The 18,539-nt window shown below is 42.1% G+C and overlaps 1 protein-coding gene across 2 annotated transcripts in view; it reads right to left on the bottom strand.

Annotated features, from left to right (window-relative positions):
• TGFBR3 (transforming growth factor beta receptor 3) overlaps positions 1–18,539 on the bottom strand; it is a 146,721-nt gene that overhangs the window by 47,733 nt on the left and 80,449 nt on the right. For both annotated transcript variants that reach the window (XR_013987217.1, XM_081008608.1), the window contains exon 5: positions 1,660–1,843. Coding sequence is in view for 1 of the 2 variants with exons in the window: in XM_081008608.1 (XP_080864734.1) it covers positions 1,660–1,843 (184 nt within the window). In the remaining variant the exon portion in view is untranslated. The remainder of the gene's footprint in view (positions 1–1,659; positions 1,844–18,539) is intronic.

The raw sequence follows: 18,539 nt of genomic DNA on the forward strand, positions 1-18,539 counted from the left end.
AGTGATCCCAAGGTTGACCATGTTGAACTCAAACTAATGTACATAAAGACGCCATGCAAATGTAATTCGCCAGTACTAGTAACGTCATTATTGTTAAACTGAGAAATGCCTTGCCAACGAGTTCTCCAGGAAGAGGAACACAGGTTCTAAGGTGAATCATTAAAAACAAGAAAGAGCTATTGCATTTGTGTTACGTGTTTTGGCAATCTCTTCTGATACCATCAACAGCAAGCAAGGGTCTCGACAGCATTTCAGTTTCTTTCAATTGTTCATTTAAACTCTTTGAGATCAAATATTGCCGATATTTTCTAACTTCCATACCGTTTAGCCAACCTGCAGGGCAGACTCATAGCTCAGTGGTAAATCTAGGGTTGCCAAACGTCCATAATTTCCTGGACATAGCTGGGATTCGGCCATCAGAAACAGTGTCCGGGTGTAAATCATGTCCGGGAAAATCTCAACAACTTTTGTGACTGGATTTCCACTTTTTGAAATATGGCAACTCTAGGTAAACCACATGTTCTATATCTAAAATGTCCCAAGTCCAATCCCTGGTACCTCCAGGTAGGGCTGGGAAACACTGGAGAGCTACTGCCTATCAGCATAGACAAGACTGAGCTAAATGGCTTTCTTTATTGCACTGAATTGAAGTTCCTATCATAGTATGTAAGGAATGGTAAATAGCATGGTATCTGATTTGGATAGGAGGACAGTAGGAGGAACAATTGCCAGAGAATGCACTAGAATTTTGTAATGTAAATACAGTAATAGATACTTCTGTCTTCTATGTATGCTGCCAACTTGCTTCCCTGCAACCAAGACCTGTATACTGAACCCTACTAGTTTCTTTGGGTCACACCTCTGTCTTAATAGGGATGAGAGTGTTTTGCTTCATTCTGTACAAATTAGGTGTTACTATCAGATTCCCAGCCAACACGATCCAAAGTTGGAGCAATCTTGAGTGCTTTTGGCTTGACAATGTGAGGACACTCTTTATGAATATATCAGAACCATGCATCATGTATCAGCTTTCCTTAATAAATTATTATTGCCAAGGGCTATACATCAGCGGTAAGATTTCTTCCCAGCTGGAACTCTTTTTTGAAAAGGTTTAAGTCTAGGATAATGGAGAACCAAAGGGATTACTGTCCAGGAGCTACCAAATGTTGAAAGGAGATAAAGTTTCAGCTCTGAAACTGAAACAATAAGTTAATTGTAGTGGATTTCAAACTATTGTTAACTAATTAATGCTTTGTGAAATCCTTCTGTGCAACAGAGCTTTGGTAGGAAGACAGAAGGAGCAATGGCGAATCAGAAGAAGCTCCAGAATAAATGTGAGAGTAGACAAATAAAAGGGAAAGACCAGCTGACCTGAACAGGCAGAAAAGTGCAGGCAACAATGCAATATGGTAGCTAACTGAAGACTGACATCACACTAATAATACCTTTAGTATGAATTGCTCAAGGTGAAATCTGCCTTGGTGGTCACAAATTGCAAATTGGAAGGAAGACGCTAGGATCAGTCCTAATATCCAAATAATGAGTCTACAGCCACTGTGACATGAAGAAGGATTGTGTATGGGGGAATGCTTTCCCAAAAACGGACAGGATTGCAATTCAATTCCCCATGTACAATCTTACTAGTTTGGAGACACTTACCTTCACCCACTTTGATGTAAACATTCCTGGATATTTTGAGTTCAGTGAAAGATGTTACTGCCCCATATTCCTTTTGGGCCCACTGTAGCAGATGCTTATTTCCTTGAGGGAGAGGTTTTTCCTCTATTTTTGCCGACAAGGAGAAATTTTCTTTCTCAAACTGCACAATGGAACCTGCTGATACCTGAGGAGAATAGAAACACCTTTTTAATGCGACATCCAGATGATGCAGAACTCTCACCCCCACAAAAAGTCATTTAAACTTGTCACACCAAAACCCATTTCTCACAGGGGTTCTTTCCATAACATCTGCTAAACAGGCAATACCGTGAACCATTTGTACAATGCGCTTTCACATTCAACGGAACATAACAACAAAGAACATGAGATTGAATTCTCCTTGTCTTGTTGACAGTGATGAAGAACAAAAGTGTTGTATTGATGAGGCTCCGTTGAAAATAAGAAAAACTATCACTGCTACTTTGACCAAAACAAAGATGTATAAGGGTTTGAAACATGTAAGCCAAAATTTTAGAGATTTTTCCTCCACCATATGCTTAAACCAACGAACAAAACAAAAACTCACATATACTACTCAACAAAGAAGGTCCATAGAAGATATTTTCACTCATTACTTCAAGGGACACAGGAAATCCCACTTCAGAAAGCCTTTAAGGTACTGTGAAACTGAGCAGTATCTTATGTAATGAAAACTACATGCAAAAGAAGAGGATGGAACTTGAAAAGTATCAGCTACAGATCTAGCTCCCCATCAGAAACAATCAAGGCTCTGAGGCTGAAGAGTCTCCTGCTAAGGAACTAGACCAGGTACAGGACTCCAGAGCTTGCTGCTGGATATCAAGAGACCACTAAGCCTCACATATCTTTAAGGCCAGATTCTGGACTCTCCCCTTTGGACTAAGGAACCTTGCATAGGACCTCACTGTCTGGCAGCACACCAGCTGGGAAGGTATACAATGGAGGAGCACCAGTCTTCAGGACAGAGGGTTGGCCCTTTAGGAATCTAAGGTTAGCAGAAATGCCTGAGAGAGGTAGTCTGAGAGCAAGAGCTTAAAGTGGCTCGGGCGGCCCTCAACCTTTGTTGGAGCAAGTTGTTTACTATTTGTGGTCCTGCAATTTCTAACCTCACCGGCCTTCTCCATGGGATACGGCACCAGACCAGAACATGACAATAGTATTCTAAGTACACCATAGTTTTGTATAACAGCATTATGATATCAGCAATGTCCAGTCCCTTTCCTAAAGATTCCTAAGATGGAATTCACCTTTTTCACAGCTGGGTTGACATTTTCATTGACCTATTCACCTTGAATCCAAAATCCCTTTCCCGGTCAGTCACCATCAGCACAGACTTCATTAGCTTATATGTGAAGCTAGGAGGTTTTTTTGCCTCTGTGTGCGCCACTCACAACGGCTTATATTGAATCACATTTTGATGTCCACTCACAGAGAATTTTTTTAATGGCATAGATATGCCAGAAAGACCCTATTAGGCTATATGTTGCTTTGCTGACAACACAAGAGGGCTTCACTGCTTCCTACCTAGCGTGTCACTTCCTTCACATCTCTGTCGGCCAGGTGATCCTTGAATGGTATAAACTTTTAGCTCATAGTGGATTAAGCAAACAGCTGGATCAGAATAGAAAGGGTTGAAAAAGTACTGGGAGGTAGTGGGCACCAGAGCAGCCCTCTAAAACTTGACTATCACTTCTGTGGATCACTTATTTCAAAAGCTAAACACAGATATGGGATTCAAAAGAGGTTATACACAGGGCACATGGGTTATCTATTTTAAAAGCTATACAGGGAGCTCATTTCCTGCGTTTTCAGCAGTTTATGAGCTATTCAATCCAGCTCCATTCTATCTTGGAGGAAGAAAATATAGGAAAATAGATAAGTTGTCTTTCATGTTGTCAAATCTCAAAGAGTGAAGGATTGCATCATAGGAAACTTATTTCAGTGGGAAAGTAGGACCTGTTATGTTCAAGCAGAGCACAGAACTGACAAAGGAAGACAGAGGGATGCAATTGTTTCAGAAGACACATTTTCTTAAGCACCCTGACCAATTGACTTGCCACAGCAGTTGCAAATATCTCCCGGACAACTATGTCAACTGTGTATTGCTCCAAATAACAACATGTTGCAAACAGATTTGAAAACACTTGGCTGACTTCATCTGGAAAAACACAGATGTATTCTTAAACAATAGATACATTTCAGCAAAGCATTGTTTACACAAAACTGCAGGGTACTTTTTAAGTGTAAAAAAGTTGGATGTTGCTGCAGCACAAAATAGTTCCACACAATTAAAAGCCAGGTTTTGTTTAAAGAGATATTTCAATTTAAATTTTTAATTAACACCATCAGCCATTAAAAATGGATATCTATCATTCACAAATGATGTCCCAGAATATGCATTTTTATGATCCATGTTTGTTTGGTTAATAATTAATAATTTTTACCCAACCTCTTTAATGCATATTATCACTCTGCTGTTTTATCTGGCCTTATGGCTATTATTGACAAATCCCATAAACTGAAGCAAAGGAAAGGTTTTTTTTGTTTGTTTGTTTTAAAAAGCTTTGTAGCCATGCTTGTGGGTGGTGTTCATAGCTGGGGAAGAAAGGGATAAATTTCTGCTCTCTGTGTCCTGCAATCCTGATGACAAATTGGGCTCATAACTCAGCTGCAATTAAACACGCACAACGAGAAATGATGTTGTACATTACACGTATTTGTAAAGTATAGCTTGACCCTGAGCCTAAGAAAAATGTCAAATGTGAAATACTCCCAATTCTATACTAGGCACAGAATGACCAAATATGACCAATCCTGCTTAGAGTTTTCACTGGTGAACTTTTTTTTTAAAAAAAATCCAGCATTCTATTATTATGGGTCGTCTCCACTGGGGCCCTATTGTACAGCTTGTCTTGTGAAGAGATGCCTCTTATCCCAAGAGTTCATTTAACCCAGACAAATCACAGAAAGAAGCTTAAGAACCCTTCGCCTCCTGCCAGAATAGTTCCAAAAACTTTAAACTAACCTCTGTTTCAACTCTCGATGATTCCTTTCATTTGTTGCCGCTGGTCATGCGACCACCATAAAACATGTCATAAAAAAAATAATAATCTATACGACGTAACGCTTCATGCATCATTCTAACAAGGGAAACTACATAAGTATACCCTGTCTTCTATAATGCAAGGGCTCCAAATGTCACTGTTTTACATTTCATTAAACCATCTTCTGGCAGTGCATCACCCGGTAGTCTCAACACGTCTTTCTTAAGCCCCGACAATGTGTGGCGTGAACATTTCTCCACTTATGGAGAGATCTCTGGAATGGAAGCCTTGGTGAACCATTCATTTTCTGTAGTTGCCATCGGGCGTGGGGGTCTGTGAAGGAACTGCAGTACTGGGGAGTGGTGGCGGGGAGAAATCATAAGTACGCCTGAAGACTACATAGCAGGAACAGGTACGTGCAGGTCTACATCCCAACATAAAGAACTGCCAGGTATGCAACATGCATCAACCTGCCTCATTTGCAGCTTCAAGGGGCTCCCCACTGAAACATGGTGGTGACACTTCTTCCTTTTTATAATTATTTTAGCTTTTGTTTCAATTCCACATATTCCAGGACTTTTATCATGTAGGAAGCATTTTGGTACCGGAAATACCCCACACACAAAGTGTATGAGAATGTGTATTTGGGGAAGGGGGCTGTTGTTTAAACTGATCCATTGACAACAGTCAAGTTGGAACCTGCCAGAGAGATGGTGGCTGATCAGCCAAAATTCCACCTTAAAGAAGAAGTCTTTTATAGTCCGTCCTCTTGAGAAGAGTCAACATCTAGCCTGAGTACACAGAGTCGGTCCAGAACCTCAGCCCTTTACCGTCTAGGGGATTTGCTCAAAGCTGAAGCCCTGAAAGCTAACCACGCACAGTAGCTATGAACAGGCCCACGGCTTTCTAGTTTAGACCTGGCAGCTCCCAACAATTGAGTATGTCCAAATTCTGCTACAGCATCAGACAGAAAGCAAACAAATTAAGTAGTAGCCTTAAGGCATCCAGAGATCCAGGCTACATGCGGCTATAACCTGAGGCTCTGAGGGAGTTATGCTGGCTGCATAAACCACACATTAATAATAACAGCTTGATCCTGTATAGGGCAATCTATGAGAGCAAACAAGGTTTTAACAAACTGCCATCTAATATTTGCGTTGTATTATGTTACCTGAGCCTACACCTCTTCACAGAGAGCATACAGAAGGAACCACATGGTCCATTTGGAAAGCAAAACTGAAATATTTGTTTTGCTGCTGCCTAGAAGAGCTGCCTTTTAAAAATCAGATGCCGCAATCAGTTTGGTGTGTTCTCTTGAGTAGTGTATTCTTCAGTGCTTGAAATCCGAGGGTGCATTTTGGCAAAGTCATTTCCGAGCTAAGTGAGCAAGCTCTAATTGATATTTTGCTAGGACTTTCTGCCTACCATTTGGAGGATTAAGTCTCCCTTGGAAATAATAATTCCGTGGGGTGATTACTCATCTCTTGCTTCATTTACCTGCGCTGCTTCTCACCCTTGGCTGCCCATCATTGACATGGCATCCCAAGTACCTGCCCTGTCTATTTAAAGATAAGATTGGCAGAAGGAACTATTGGTTTTTGGCCTGTAAGTATAGCACTGCAACACACTGACTGAGCACACGATCCTTTCATTTCACCCTATTTAAAGGGCCACCTGCCCTTTAAGACTAAGGAGAAGAGAGAGACAACTCCTGCATGCACAGTCAGCATGGCTCAGTGCTGCTGCTTCCAACCTGGAATTACAGGTTAACTGATGCTAATTAATTAAAGCTTGCTTAAAAAAAAAATTGCACGAAGTGTTGCAGTCTGAAATCAAGCAGAGGAAGCAAGAGCAAAGGAGGACTCTGTTGTGCCTGCCAGGTCTCAAAGTTTTACTATGAGGGCTTAAGGCTACATTCAATGAGCCAAGCACGTTATTTTCTTTGGACTGCATTCAAGAAGCTCTTCCAGAGAGGGAAAGAAAAGGCAGCCGTCACTTTTGTTTCACCACTTTTCGTCAAACGTTAACTGCTTCCTCTATAGAACGGATCTGTTTCAGGAGCGTGAGGCTGCTCTCAAAGTATCCAGGACGTGAAGGTACACGTGAATTGTGAAGGTAGCATTCCAAAGCCAACAACTGGACTTGTCTGAAATAACAGGAAGGTGCTTAAGGATTGGCTAAGCTCCTGAGCACCTTTTGACAGAGGCGAGGAGGATATCACGTGACGGCAGAGGAGCATTTCTGAATACCTGCTCGAACAAACAAACGACTCAGGGAATTATTTTGTGAATCTCAACGTTAGGCTATCACCCCAAGAGTATGCTGTTTTAAAACCATGTGCTGGGACAGAGATAGAGAACTTTGCACTGGGTGCAAACTTGGAAATCTGCAGCAACAGAGGGAGGATGAAACTTCCTTTTTGCAGTATGGAGGTGCAGGAGACAGAGAGACCTGTGAACTCTGCAGCATGGAAGCACAATCTCAATGAACTTTCAAATCCAGGTCTAGTGCAGTCAGTGGGATGTTTTGTGTCTGGAATTACGTTTCCCACCTACCCATACTGCTTTGATCCCCTACCTGCCAAGTAAACAGGTATGAGGGAGCTTATACAACAATAGAGTAGAGGGAATCCTGCTATGGTGTGCTGGGGCTCTTAATTCTAACACATTCACTTCCCAGCTGTAGCCCAACATTCTCTAATTCAGCAAGATCCTGTGTTGATGCACAGAAGGTACACACACTGTTCACCTGCAGACTACCTATCCAAAGCTTCATTAACCTGTGACCCCAAAATTCAGGATCCCCTCCCAAACTCATAACAAAGTTTTGTGCTAGTTTAGTGCCGTGTTGTGCTGTGAACCCTATGTTTTGTGCCACCCCAACCCCGAAACTGAGTAACTGACACTCAAACCGGGGACGATAAGAACACCCCAAAACCCAACCTTGTTCGGTTGGCAGCACAAAAATAGCACAAAACTTTGGCATCAGTTGGGGGGGGATATCCTGAATTTTGGGGTCACAGGTTAATGAATCTCCTAGCCAAGTCAGGTAGCTGGCTAACACCCCCTCTGCCAAGGCTTGTAGTTATGAAAATGTCTCTGCCAATCACTGTAGCCAACTCCATAGAGGCACCATCTTCACTTTTCTAAATGAGCACATGATGCACCTACCAAATGTAACCACACACCAGTCATCACACTGAGCTCCAGATAAGGGCAGTTTTTACGCAGGAAGCAGCTCATGTAAGAACCTCCCTATTCTGCTTTTCCTCCCTATTCTTTTTCCTATTGCCTCATTTGATATTCTCAGAATGATCTTTTGGCCAAAAGTGTTCTCCTTCCCAAAATGAGGCAGCTGACCCTTTGCAGACGAGAAATTCTCTAAATCGGAGAACTTTGGCTGGTCTCTGCTGACACAAAAATCTATGAATCAGAAACCTTTGGATTGTCTTTGAAAATATTAATCCACTGGGGAAAAATGGATTCCGTTGAACATGACTAACATGATAAAAACTACACGTTAACAGCAGTCCTTCTACACAAACTCTTTTCTTAGCTCTATGGGTACCTCTTTAGCTAGTAATATGAGATGATGAGTATGTCTGTGCTTCTTATTCCTTTTGTTAACATATGCCTAATACTTATGAGATGCTGTGCTCTCAAAACATGACCTATTAACAATGCAAACAGAGCATTGCTAAGTAGTTACCCCAAAATGGAAGAGTTACAAAGAAATAAAGTGACTAAAATGATCTTAAGAGTCTCACAACCCGACCAGAATTGATGGGCTTCATATGCACAATTTTGGGGGCAATATATATTCTTCCTGCTGCTAGATGTCTCCCTCAATTCAGCTGATGCTCTTAACACCTCTGCTGACTGGGGACTTCCTGCTCTTATTGGTGCTTCCAACATTTGACAAGCCTTTGTCATCCCCCTCTGTTGCTGTGTGCAGCTTCAGCTCCACTTGTGTTACAGCAGAGAGACACACTTTAAAAATGTACACAGGGTGAAAGGTTTTGTCTTTCAAACTATGTTACGCTTCGCTCCCAATTGTATACAGCACTGGAATTATTATTATATTTTATTCCCCATTCTTCTGAAGCGGCCTGAGCTTTTCAGCTAACTGTGGCAATGAGGTTTCTAAAATGCATTTTCCCTCCCCTATGACATGATCGCTGCTGAAACCAGGTTTGATTTCCAACAATTCTGTAGGTAACTTCTCCTTACCCACAAGGAATTGTGACATCTCCTTGGATTGGCCAGTTTCCAATAACTGAGGCACATAGACTGGACTTTGTTGTATCTGAAAGGCCAAGCAAGCTAGATTTTTATTCTAAGTGTTGCAATTTGGGGTTGTTAAAACTTTTGCCACCTCTACAACATGAATGTAGATGCGGTAAGTTGGAATTCCACATGAAGTAAGTAAGAAAGGCTTATCCAGGTCTGATTACCTCAACAACTAATGTGTATGACTCCCCAGGAAGAAGCATCTGTTGGGGTGTAAAGAAAAGAATAAAGGGAGGACTGCTACTATAAGCGAGATTCTAACATGGAAACATGGAAACGGATTCTAACATGGAAATGGATCAGTAAGTTTTTTTAAAGTCATTCTGTGGCAGTTCCAAGTGTCCTGGCCCTCATTGGTAGGCAAAGAACTTGAACTACGGATTCAGTTTCTGTCAAAGGTTTTAATGCACAAATCAAATCAGTGCACAGGAAAAGTTCAGGTTGCACAAAGGAACATGTGTAAAGAGGTATTGGCGCATGGCTAAACTCAAGCTAAGACATTGATCCAGCAAGTGACATGGTCCCTGCACCTCTCTTTTGAAGGGCAGGGCGGCCATAGCTCTTAGTGCAACAAGTGGCCAGAGTCTCAAAAGTAGGCAAGGAACTGGGCACTCCTTCAAGTGTGTGGGGTCTTTGAGGTGTCCTGGGAGACAGAGGCAGTTTCATCAGCAGCTCAGTATCTGATTTACTTCAAGTCACCTGCTACAAAGGAGGAGTCTCCTCACTGGCAGGAGGAAGGTGCCACGGGAAGAGATATGTGTCAGAGGCTGCGCCATCTCCAAGGTCTTTGCATCCCCTAAACCACCAGGCTTCTTGCCTGACTCGAACATCTATTGGGGTCCCAATTTCACTCCCCTCATCCCACTAGGACCTGTGCATCAAGCTCTCATTCCCCAAGCTTCTCCCATTCTTCCACAGGATCTGACCACCCCATCTCCATGATCTTTCCATGGCACTCATAAAGGTGAGAGTGACAATCTCATGGGGTCACCAAGACAGTTCTTAGACAATTAAGAGTGAAATAAAAGGAAATTTCTCAAATATGTGAAGAAACTTCCTGAGATACACATTACAAATGGGTGCTGGAATGGGTGGTGGGTTGCTTAACAGACATGACCAATCTGAATAGAAAGCTACAGAAATAAAGGGAAACAATATCGAAACTAATAGGATTCCATGATCTACCACTTTCTCCCTCCACTAACCAGAAACTCATTGTAGATCCCTGAAAAGACAAAAAATGCTAAATTAAATGTTTGTGGAAAGAAAGTTTATTTCAAACCAGCACATGTTTTTCCCCCAGCAGTTAGATATCATAAATTCATACCAGACTGGAGTTCGTTGCTGACTTTTCTTTAGTTTCCCCAGAAAGAGACAGAATAATCTACGCCCTTGACTCTATGGTTGTTTATGTTCCTTACCATAATCTGGTTTTAAAAGTATGCAGATTGACTGCCAAGGCCATTTTCAGCTTGAGTTATCTGATGAGCAAAAGCCTGCTCAAGAAGGTACAGATCCCCTTATCAGGGACAAAGTGAGCACCTCATTAGGCTGTGTCCCAAGCACTACATTTGAGAGGGGCAACAAATATAATATTCAAGACGGCCCTTTCTGTAATCCAATTCCCACCCCTCGCCACCTCCATTTATGTTATCTCTGCTCATCCTCCCATCTCTACTTCATTATTACATCTAATTAAACTAAGAGGCCAGCCTAGTGCTTCCTGCCAGCAAAGAAGGGGAGAAATAACCAAAGTGGAGCAATTGTTTGCGTTGACAGAATAGCAGAAAATCTGTTGATTTTCTATATAAGTTACAGAAATGTTAAGTGAACAACAAGTCCAGTGCGAACATTCATGAATGTCTGATTTGTTTTAGCTCCCAAGAAGTACTGTATTATATGACCCAAACCTGCTGGTGGTTGCACTAAGGCAGGGGTTGACAATGTGGTGTGCATGGGTGCCAATGTGTCTGCCAGTAGCTCTTATAGCACCAGCAAAAAGTCGAAAGAAATATCCTCTCAAAACTCCACAATGCATGAACAATGCTCAGATTCTGACTGTACTGGCTCAGCCTTTCAGACATCTAAAACATCCCTTAACCCTGCCCACATTTCAGTGGATGTTAGGGCTGGGCATCCTTCCCTCCCTGCTGTACCAAACAGAGATGTGCAAAGAGCTTCTCTCTGTCAGCAAGCCTAGTGGTCATTTTGTTACGGAAGTCCATGGCACTTTCTCAAAATTCCAAATGTGTCCACTGACCCCAGAAAGGTGGGCAAGCCCTGCACCAAGGCAACATCTGTTGGGACTGGAGGTCCCAGTAAACATGGATAAGGAGAGATAGATCAGGGCTGAAGAACCTATGTCCCTCCGGTTGTTACTAGACCCTGAGCTCCCATAAGCCCCAGACAGTCTGGCCAACTGTCAGGGATGATGGGAACTGTAGTCCAGCAACATACGTTGTCCAGATGTTCTCCACTCCTGGGAGAGAACATCTTCCTTCTGGCACTGAGGTGGCTTCGATGTAGATATAGATGGTGATTTAGCAATTGGTAGCTTACTGTGACGTGCAGGCAACTCCTTGGTAATCTGGCTGTCTCATTTGTCCTGCTGCGTGTAAAGAGAGATCTACCATATATCAAAAGGCGTAGATGTGTGTGGTAAATAGTCTGTTACATATGTAAATATATAAGTGCTTTATAGTCAAAGCACTGTAAGAGGCACACTGATCTAGTTGCATTCATATTTCTAACATGACAGTCAATATACTGAACATGCAGTATGTAGTAAAAATGCTTGGGGCAATGATAATTTCAGTGCATCAGTCAGCAACAATTGCTTATTTTCGTTTATTTGTGTGTGTTTTTTAAAGCAGATAAAAAAAGCTGGTGCATCATATGTTACTTGTAACTGGAACCTAACATAATTACAAGTCCATAATTTCTTGACCATGAACCCTCTCCCCACCTAGTTCTATTCCACTATTCTAGGAAGGTTTAATGAATCCAAGTGCAGAATAAAATCCCAGTTGGAAGCGCTTATATAAACAACACCTTCCATTCTGGCATCCTTAGTTTAGTGGGAGATATTCAAAATATTGGGTTGTAGCCGAATTAACTTTCACCCAGAGTAGACCCATGGAAATTAGTGATGCCCATTAATTTCAATGGGTCTATTCTGAGTAGAACAAACACTGGATATGACCACACTTAGTGGCCTAAGAAAGTGGCTTTTAATTTCACTTTAAACAGGAATTATTTTTACTTTAAACAGGAATTTAAACAGCTAATTCCACATACTCTAAAGCAGCATAAGGCAGTGGGAAGAAATGAACTGACAAATGAATTAAGGAAGAAAAAAAATTTCCAATTACTCTCTGGTTTGGACACAAAAGGAACTTTTTTTAAATCCCATAAAATTATTCACATACAAACTTTAGGAAACGTGCCCCCCGTCTTCTTCTTTGACTTGAAATCATATGAAGGTCACTATTTATTCACGTTTTATCACTAGTTCTACATTTCCTACCCTATTCTACCCTCTTCTCCTCTTAGCCTAGTGCTCCGTTCACATCTGGGTTGATTTAACAAGTGATTGGAAATGTAGCCTCCTGATTTCCCGTTAAATACTAGGCACAGGAAAAGAAATAGCACTTGTTTTTCAGTGAGTTTTGACAGCCATCCAAAATCCAGTGCACACCAAAGAGCGGTCTGTGGTTTGATGGCAAGGGCCCAACATTTCTGAAACATATTCTTGGGAGAAGGAAGCAAACTGGGCTTCACCAGAAATAATGACACAGCTTCACTTTATATTTCTAGAAATGGATACAGGACTTTTAATTGCTAGCCTTAAGCAGAGTAACCATTCATTCTTTGCCACAGCGTGTGTGTGCTTTGGATCACCAAATGCACCACGAGCAATCCCTTTAAAGCCAGTAGGATTACTTACCTGTGCAAACATATAGAGTCAGGAACCAATGGTAGATTGCACACCTCTCAAAGGGCTGTACCCTGAGGGACCCTACCCTAAAAAAACCCTTGTACATAACCTTTCTGGAATCAATACTCATGAGCAAGGAATAAGATGTTTCAGTCATGCAGCCAAATGCCTTGATCCAGAATTCTGGGTATGGCAGGGATGCTCATGAATCCCACCCCAATGACATTAGTGACAGGCAGGGACTTGCATCACAGTCCTTAGGCCCACAACATATATGAAGGTAAGGGTGGGGGGTGTAAGAGAGAGACAGAATTTGGAGGTCCCCAAATTTTGGAAAGCCCTCCCCTCCTAGGTGCACTTTGTCGCTGTACAGTCATACCTTGGATTACAGACGCTTCAGGTTGTGTGTTTTCGGGTTGCGCACCGCACCAAACCTGGAAGTATCGGAACAGGTCACCTCTGGGTTTCGGCGCTCGCGCATGTGCAGAACCACTAAATCAGGCTTTGCGCATGCGCAGAAGCGCCAAATCGCGACCCGCGCGTGCACAGACACAGCACTGCAGGTTGCGAATGCTGAGGGTTGTAAACGTGCCTCCCGCAACCTGAACGTCCACTGTATACATTCTGATGTCAGGTCAAGGTGCACTTTTTTTGCACAACCTTTGGGGATGGAGGAAGTTATGGCTTAATTGTGTTGAGCTGCATGTAACAAGCCCTGGTCCCATAGGGGGAAGGGTGTGCTATAAAGGCCTTTGAATTAATATTGCTGGCTTTGTGTCAAGAATGTTCAAAATAGTAAACCACTGCACATGCCCTCTGATGAATGTTTAAACCCACTAATGTCTCTGTGGCCACGGACTGCATGAAGTATCTAAGGAAGATTCATTGTAGTTTCCATAACAAACAGCTGCATTCCAGCAGGAAAGATCTTGAGCCATGAAAGTCAAAGGGCTACCTCCTGAAGCAAAAGTTTCCACCAGCTGAGTAACACCTGCAAAGGCCACCTCTTCGACACTAGAATAAAAAATAAAAAAGCATGGCTTCCTGCCAATACCTTCATGCGCAAACTTGCTTGAAGCGGAAAAAAAAGGAGGGAGAGGAATTAGCAATAGTGCGGCTGGGATTTCCCTTACCCTCCAGGACGGAACAGCAGGTTGGAGATATTTAAATCCTGCGAGGGGGAAAGGAATGGCTTTCTCCCCTATTGCCTTCGAGTATCTCTAGGGTTTAAGGGCACCGCTAATGAAACTGCTTTGCATCAGATGTTTAATTGTTTTGCTCCTTGTGCAAAGACTTTTCTTTTAACTGAAATGCTAAATGGCGAATAAATCTGCCACAGCTGGATGAGAAGCCAGAACACTGGCCTCCTATGGGTATGTGAATGCAGTACATTATAGATCCTTAATCTGGCAAAGGGTCAGGTTACGTGGTTAAAGTGGTACATGGGAACAGCAGAGGCTTATTCAGTTTGGCCATGCATTCCCAGTGTTGTTTTACAGAGGGTCTATTCGGATTAGACTTACACACCTACATCCACCTCTGCTCCAAGTGAGATTTGGAAAGTAAGGTGGAATCTACACACATATTAAAAGAACGCTGTGAAAATGCTTTTCTAAAAAATGTTTTGAAAAATGCATTGAATTTGCCTTAGCTCACTGTCGCCATCTAGTGTCACATATTGCACTTTACAACATAAAACGTTTTATTTGCAGCTGTATAGTCAAGTCCAAGAAAGGAAGTTCAAGGAAGAAATAAGGCAGAAACTTGCAAAATTCCAGAAGGCTCTGAAAGATGTTCCATGGAGGCATATAAACCCTGCGATCCAAACCCTACTTTCAAGCAGGATCCCATTTACAGGGATCAGGTGATTCCATGCTCAAATATGAATGATATTTCCCCGTTCCAAGTAGTAATTTCTACAGGAATGGAGTAGGTGAACAGGCAGCATGGAACAAAGTGTTTTGTCATGGAACAGTGTTCTGTCATGTGAACTATTTCTACCCAGAAATAAGTCCCCCTAGGTTCCCATAAGGCTAAAGCTGAAATCCTATGCGCCCCAATTTGGATTGTATGTATGTGTGCGTGTGTTTCATTTCCAGCACTGCTTGAATGAACAAGTCACCAAAGACCTCAAACAATCTACCCTTCACAGTGATTTACTCCTGCAATTAAATTAATCCCCCTAGTAGAGGAGAACATAACTCACTTCCTAACAAGATGTGAGGGTCTGTGGAGGGGAAGGAACCAACCTAAAGCACATACCAGTTTTTTTCAATGCAAAACAGGTTTTAAAAACCCTCCAAAATCATTATGAATTTGTTCCCTCGTGAATCACATTCAAAAGTACAGTTGTCGACAGGCTGTAGTTCTAGTCAGTCCTCTTCAACATTGTCTACTCACAGAGGACGCACAAAAGGGATAATAAGCGCCCGAGAAAGATTTTACGAGCATGGGTGATAAAAATACAAATAAAATATGTATAAGAACTAATGTCGCTGAAAAATCAAAGATACGATTTGCAATATTGCTAATGGAGGAATTACATATACAGTGGTACCTCAGGTTAAGTATTTAATTCGTTCTGGAGGTCCGTTCTTAACCTGAAACTGTTCTTAACCTGAAGCACCACTTTAGCTAATGGGGCCTCCTGCTGCTGCCACGCCACTGGAGGACGATTTCTGTTCTCAACCTGAAGCAAAGTTCTTAACCTGAAGCATTATTCTGGGTTAGCAGAGTCTGTAACCTGAAGCATATGTAACCTGAAGCGTATGTAACCTGAGGTACCACTGTAGTTCTGTGATTCTTTTCCCCCTCAGAACTCTTTTCCTCTTTTTTTGCTTTGAAAAAATGCAGCAGCTGAAGTTACAATTTGAAGGGGGACTCTGGCCAAAGAGTAGAGTGAGGAGGGGGATTCTTAACCCTTTCCTATCGGCCCATTTCCTCACCCCCTCACCCACGCTTTATCGCTTTAAAATATCTTTTCCGTAACATACAAAAACATACGAGGCTTCGTTCTCACAGAAGGTGGTACGCCTGAAGCATGTCACGCAGGGGATATCATGCCATTGAATGTTTTGAGAACACAAGAAGATCCCCGCTGGACCGGGCCAAAGGTCCACATCTAGTATAGGACTCTGTCCGCCCAGTGGCCAACCAGATGCTCATGGGAAGCCCACAAGGTGGACCTGAGCACAAGAGCACTTTCCCCACTGGAGATTCCCAGCAACATGCATTCAGAGGCATGCTGCCTCCAGCAGTGGAGACAGAACATAGTCTTATATTCTCTTTGAGCAGGACCAAACAACGCTCGCTAAATTCCTGCACTCAGAAAACCATTGTGGGAGGGGAAAGGCTAGCCTAGAGCCATTTTCCTTGTCATCTATGTTACAGTTGGCATCTGGATACAAAAATTGTAGAGCTTTTTTTTTCTTTTTTTTGTGTGCAAAATCTCCCAAAAGAAAATGAAGTTTTTGAGCTATTTTTTTAGGAAATTTGCCCCAAAAACCCAACACTTCCAGGTTGCCATATGCCCGGGTTTCCCTGGACGCCATTTCCTACAGATGAATCCTGGGTATGTCGAGAGATTCTGGATCTTTGACAGCCCTAATCTATGTGGAAGGATTTTTTTTAGTGTGGATGCTCACATGGCTATGTGAGCCCCCACCTGCAGTTTGGAACAATTTCATCCAGAAACAGGTTTGACCATCTCATTGAAAACCAGGCCACAAAGAACTGGCCTGCCTTACATATGCATGTGAAGGGCTTTGAACACGGTATCATTTAATTGCTATTAATAACCAAAAATGGAATTTCCACGTTCAAAGCTGATTTCTCTGATTATTTGATGCTAGAGACAAAATACGGGAGAAGCTAGCTGAGAGGTTCGTGAGAGGTACCCAGATGGCCTCTGAGACTGGCTTTCCACTAAGACAGCTCTCATACTGTTATGTGGCAACTTAACTGCAAGTTTTTAATTTGGCTGCCAGTTGCTCCAGAATGCCTTTCTTTCAGTCCTTAAAGTATAGGTCCTTTTAGTTCATCATCTTTCTATTAGAAGCTTCATCTCAAAATATTGAGTTTTTGATGGAAAATAACCTCTTCACATTTTTGAATGAAAAAGCAATGTCCTTTTACATTAGCAAGAGAAGCCAAAAAGTCTATGAATCATCCAGCTAAATTCTTCCATAGAGACAGACACAATAATTCTGACATTAGTACATCATGTAAGACACACATATTTCTCTTTATAAACAATGGACTTCCCCCCCCCCAAAAAAATTAAAGAAATAAAACAAACTGGGAATGTGCAAGGATTCAAAATACTATGTTTTCCAGGATGTAGTGGCATGGAAAGTCTGGCAATCAAGCAAGAAAATATTCAGTACAAGGGTCAGAGTAAGCTAGAATAATTCTGCATCCTAGACATTGGAGGAACTGTGAGGGCAGCACAATCCAGCCTGAGGGTAGACATTTCTGAACACTCTGGCTAGTAAGGAGAAATTTTCAATGTGTTTAAGAACCGGCCACACATATTATTCACACATGCATTTTGCAAACTGACACAGAAGTGTGTTGTAAACTGAACTTAATATTGGGAAAAGGGAAAGATGCGAGAAACAAAAACTTACAGAATAGTTCACCTCTGGATCAAACGGCCATCTCAGGGTCAAGATACACAGGGCACTAAACTGATCTTTGAACCCTGTAGTATAGCACCAGGAGGACTGAGCAATGTGATTCCCCCGACCTTCCAATATTTGGCCTGGGTCTCAGGCTCAGCTCACAAGACAATATCCACTTCACAACTCTTCTTCCAGATTAGCTGCCCCGAACCAGAGTTTTCTGTCCCACATGCTCATAGCAGGAATAGTGTAATACTACACTATAAACTGCATTCCAATAGTTCAGTACATGTGGTAATAACATTTGTTCTCATTACTACATTCTGGATTGTCCGCTGGGTTCCAGATGCAATCTGAGAAAACTCACTCTCTTATTCCAATTCAGGATGAACATCACTTGCCCTATTTCATGTTGTGGGCTGTGCTTTATAAAGCAGGACTGGACCCCGTGCAATTGTTCTACAACCAGCAACAGTAATGTTTGTTTCCGAAATTAGGATGTTAAATAGTGAAGCTTTAAGGACACACCATGAGACATGATATCATAGCCTAAAAATGCAATCCAAACAACCAGTCTGCTCAGCTTTACAAACAGCAAATTTGAATGTCCTGGCAAACTGTGAAGGAGTGATTTACAAAACAGTAGGTAATAGCTGGATCTTTCTCCAGGAGCAACATGCCAGTATTTGAGAAGCACATACATGACTTCATCCTGGGCCTAGTTTTTTGTACCTTTAACAAAACCTCAAATGATAATAATAAAGACTTTCCGCTGTGCACCAAGAGGCTCGTCTCAAAGTGATTAGAGATTTGGTTGCAGACCACACAGAAAGCAAGTTGTTTGTTAGTTAACATTTTCTTCCATGCTCTTGCCTTTGGCATTGCTCCTATCATGCCTTCCAGGGCTTATGATCTGTCACAAGGCCACACAGCCTCTCAGAATAGGAAG

The sequence above is a fragment of the Podarcis pityusensis genome (genome assembly GCF_964106645.2).
Source record: "Podarcis pityusensis genome assembly, chromosome: 6".
In the NCBI taxonomy this organism is placed as follows: Eukaryota; Metazoa; Chordata; class Lepidosauria; order Squamata; family Lacertidae; genus Podarcis; species Podarcis pityusensis.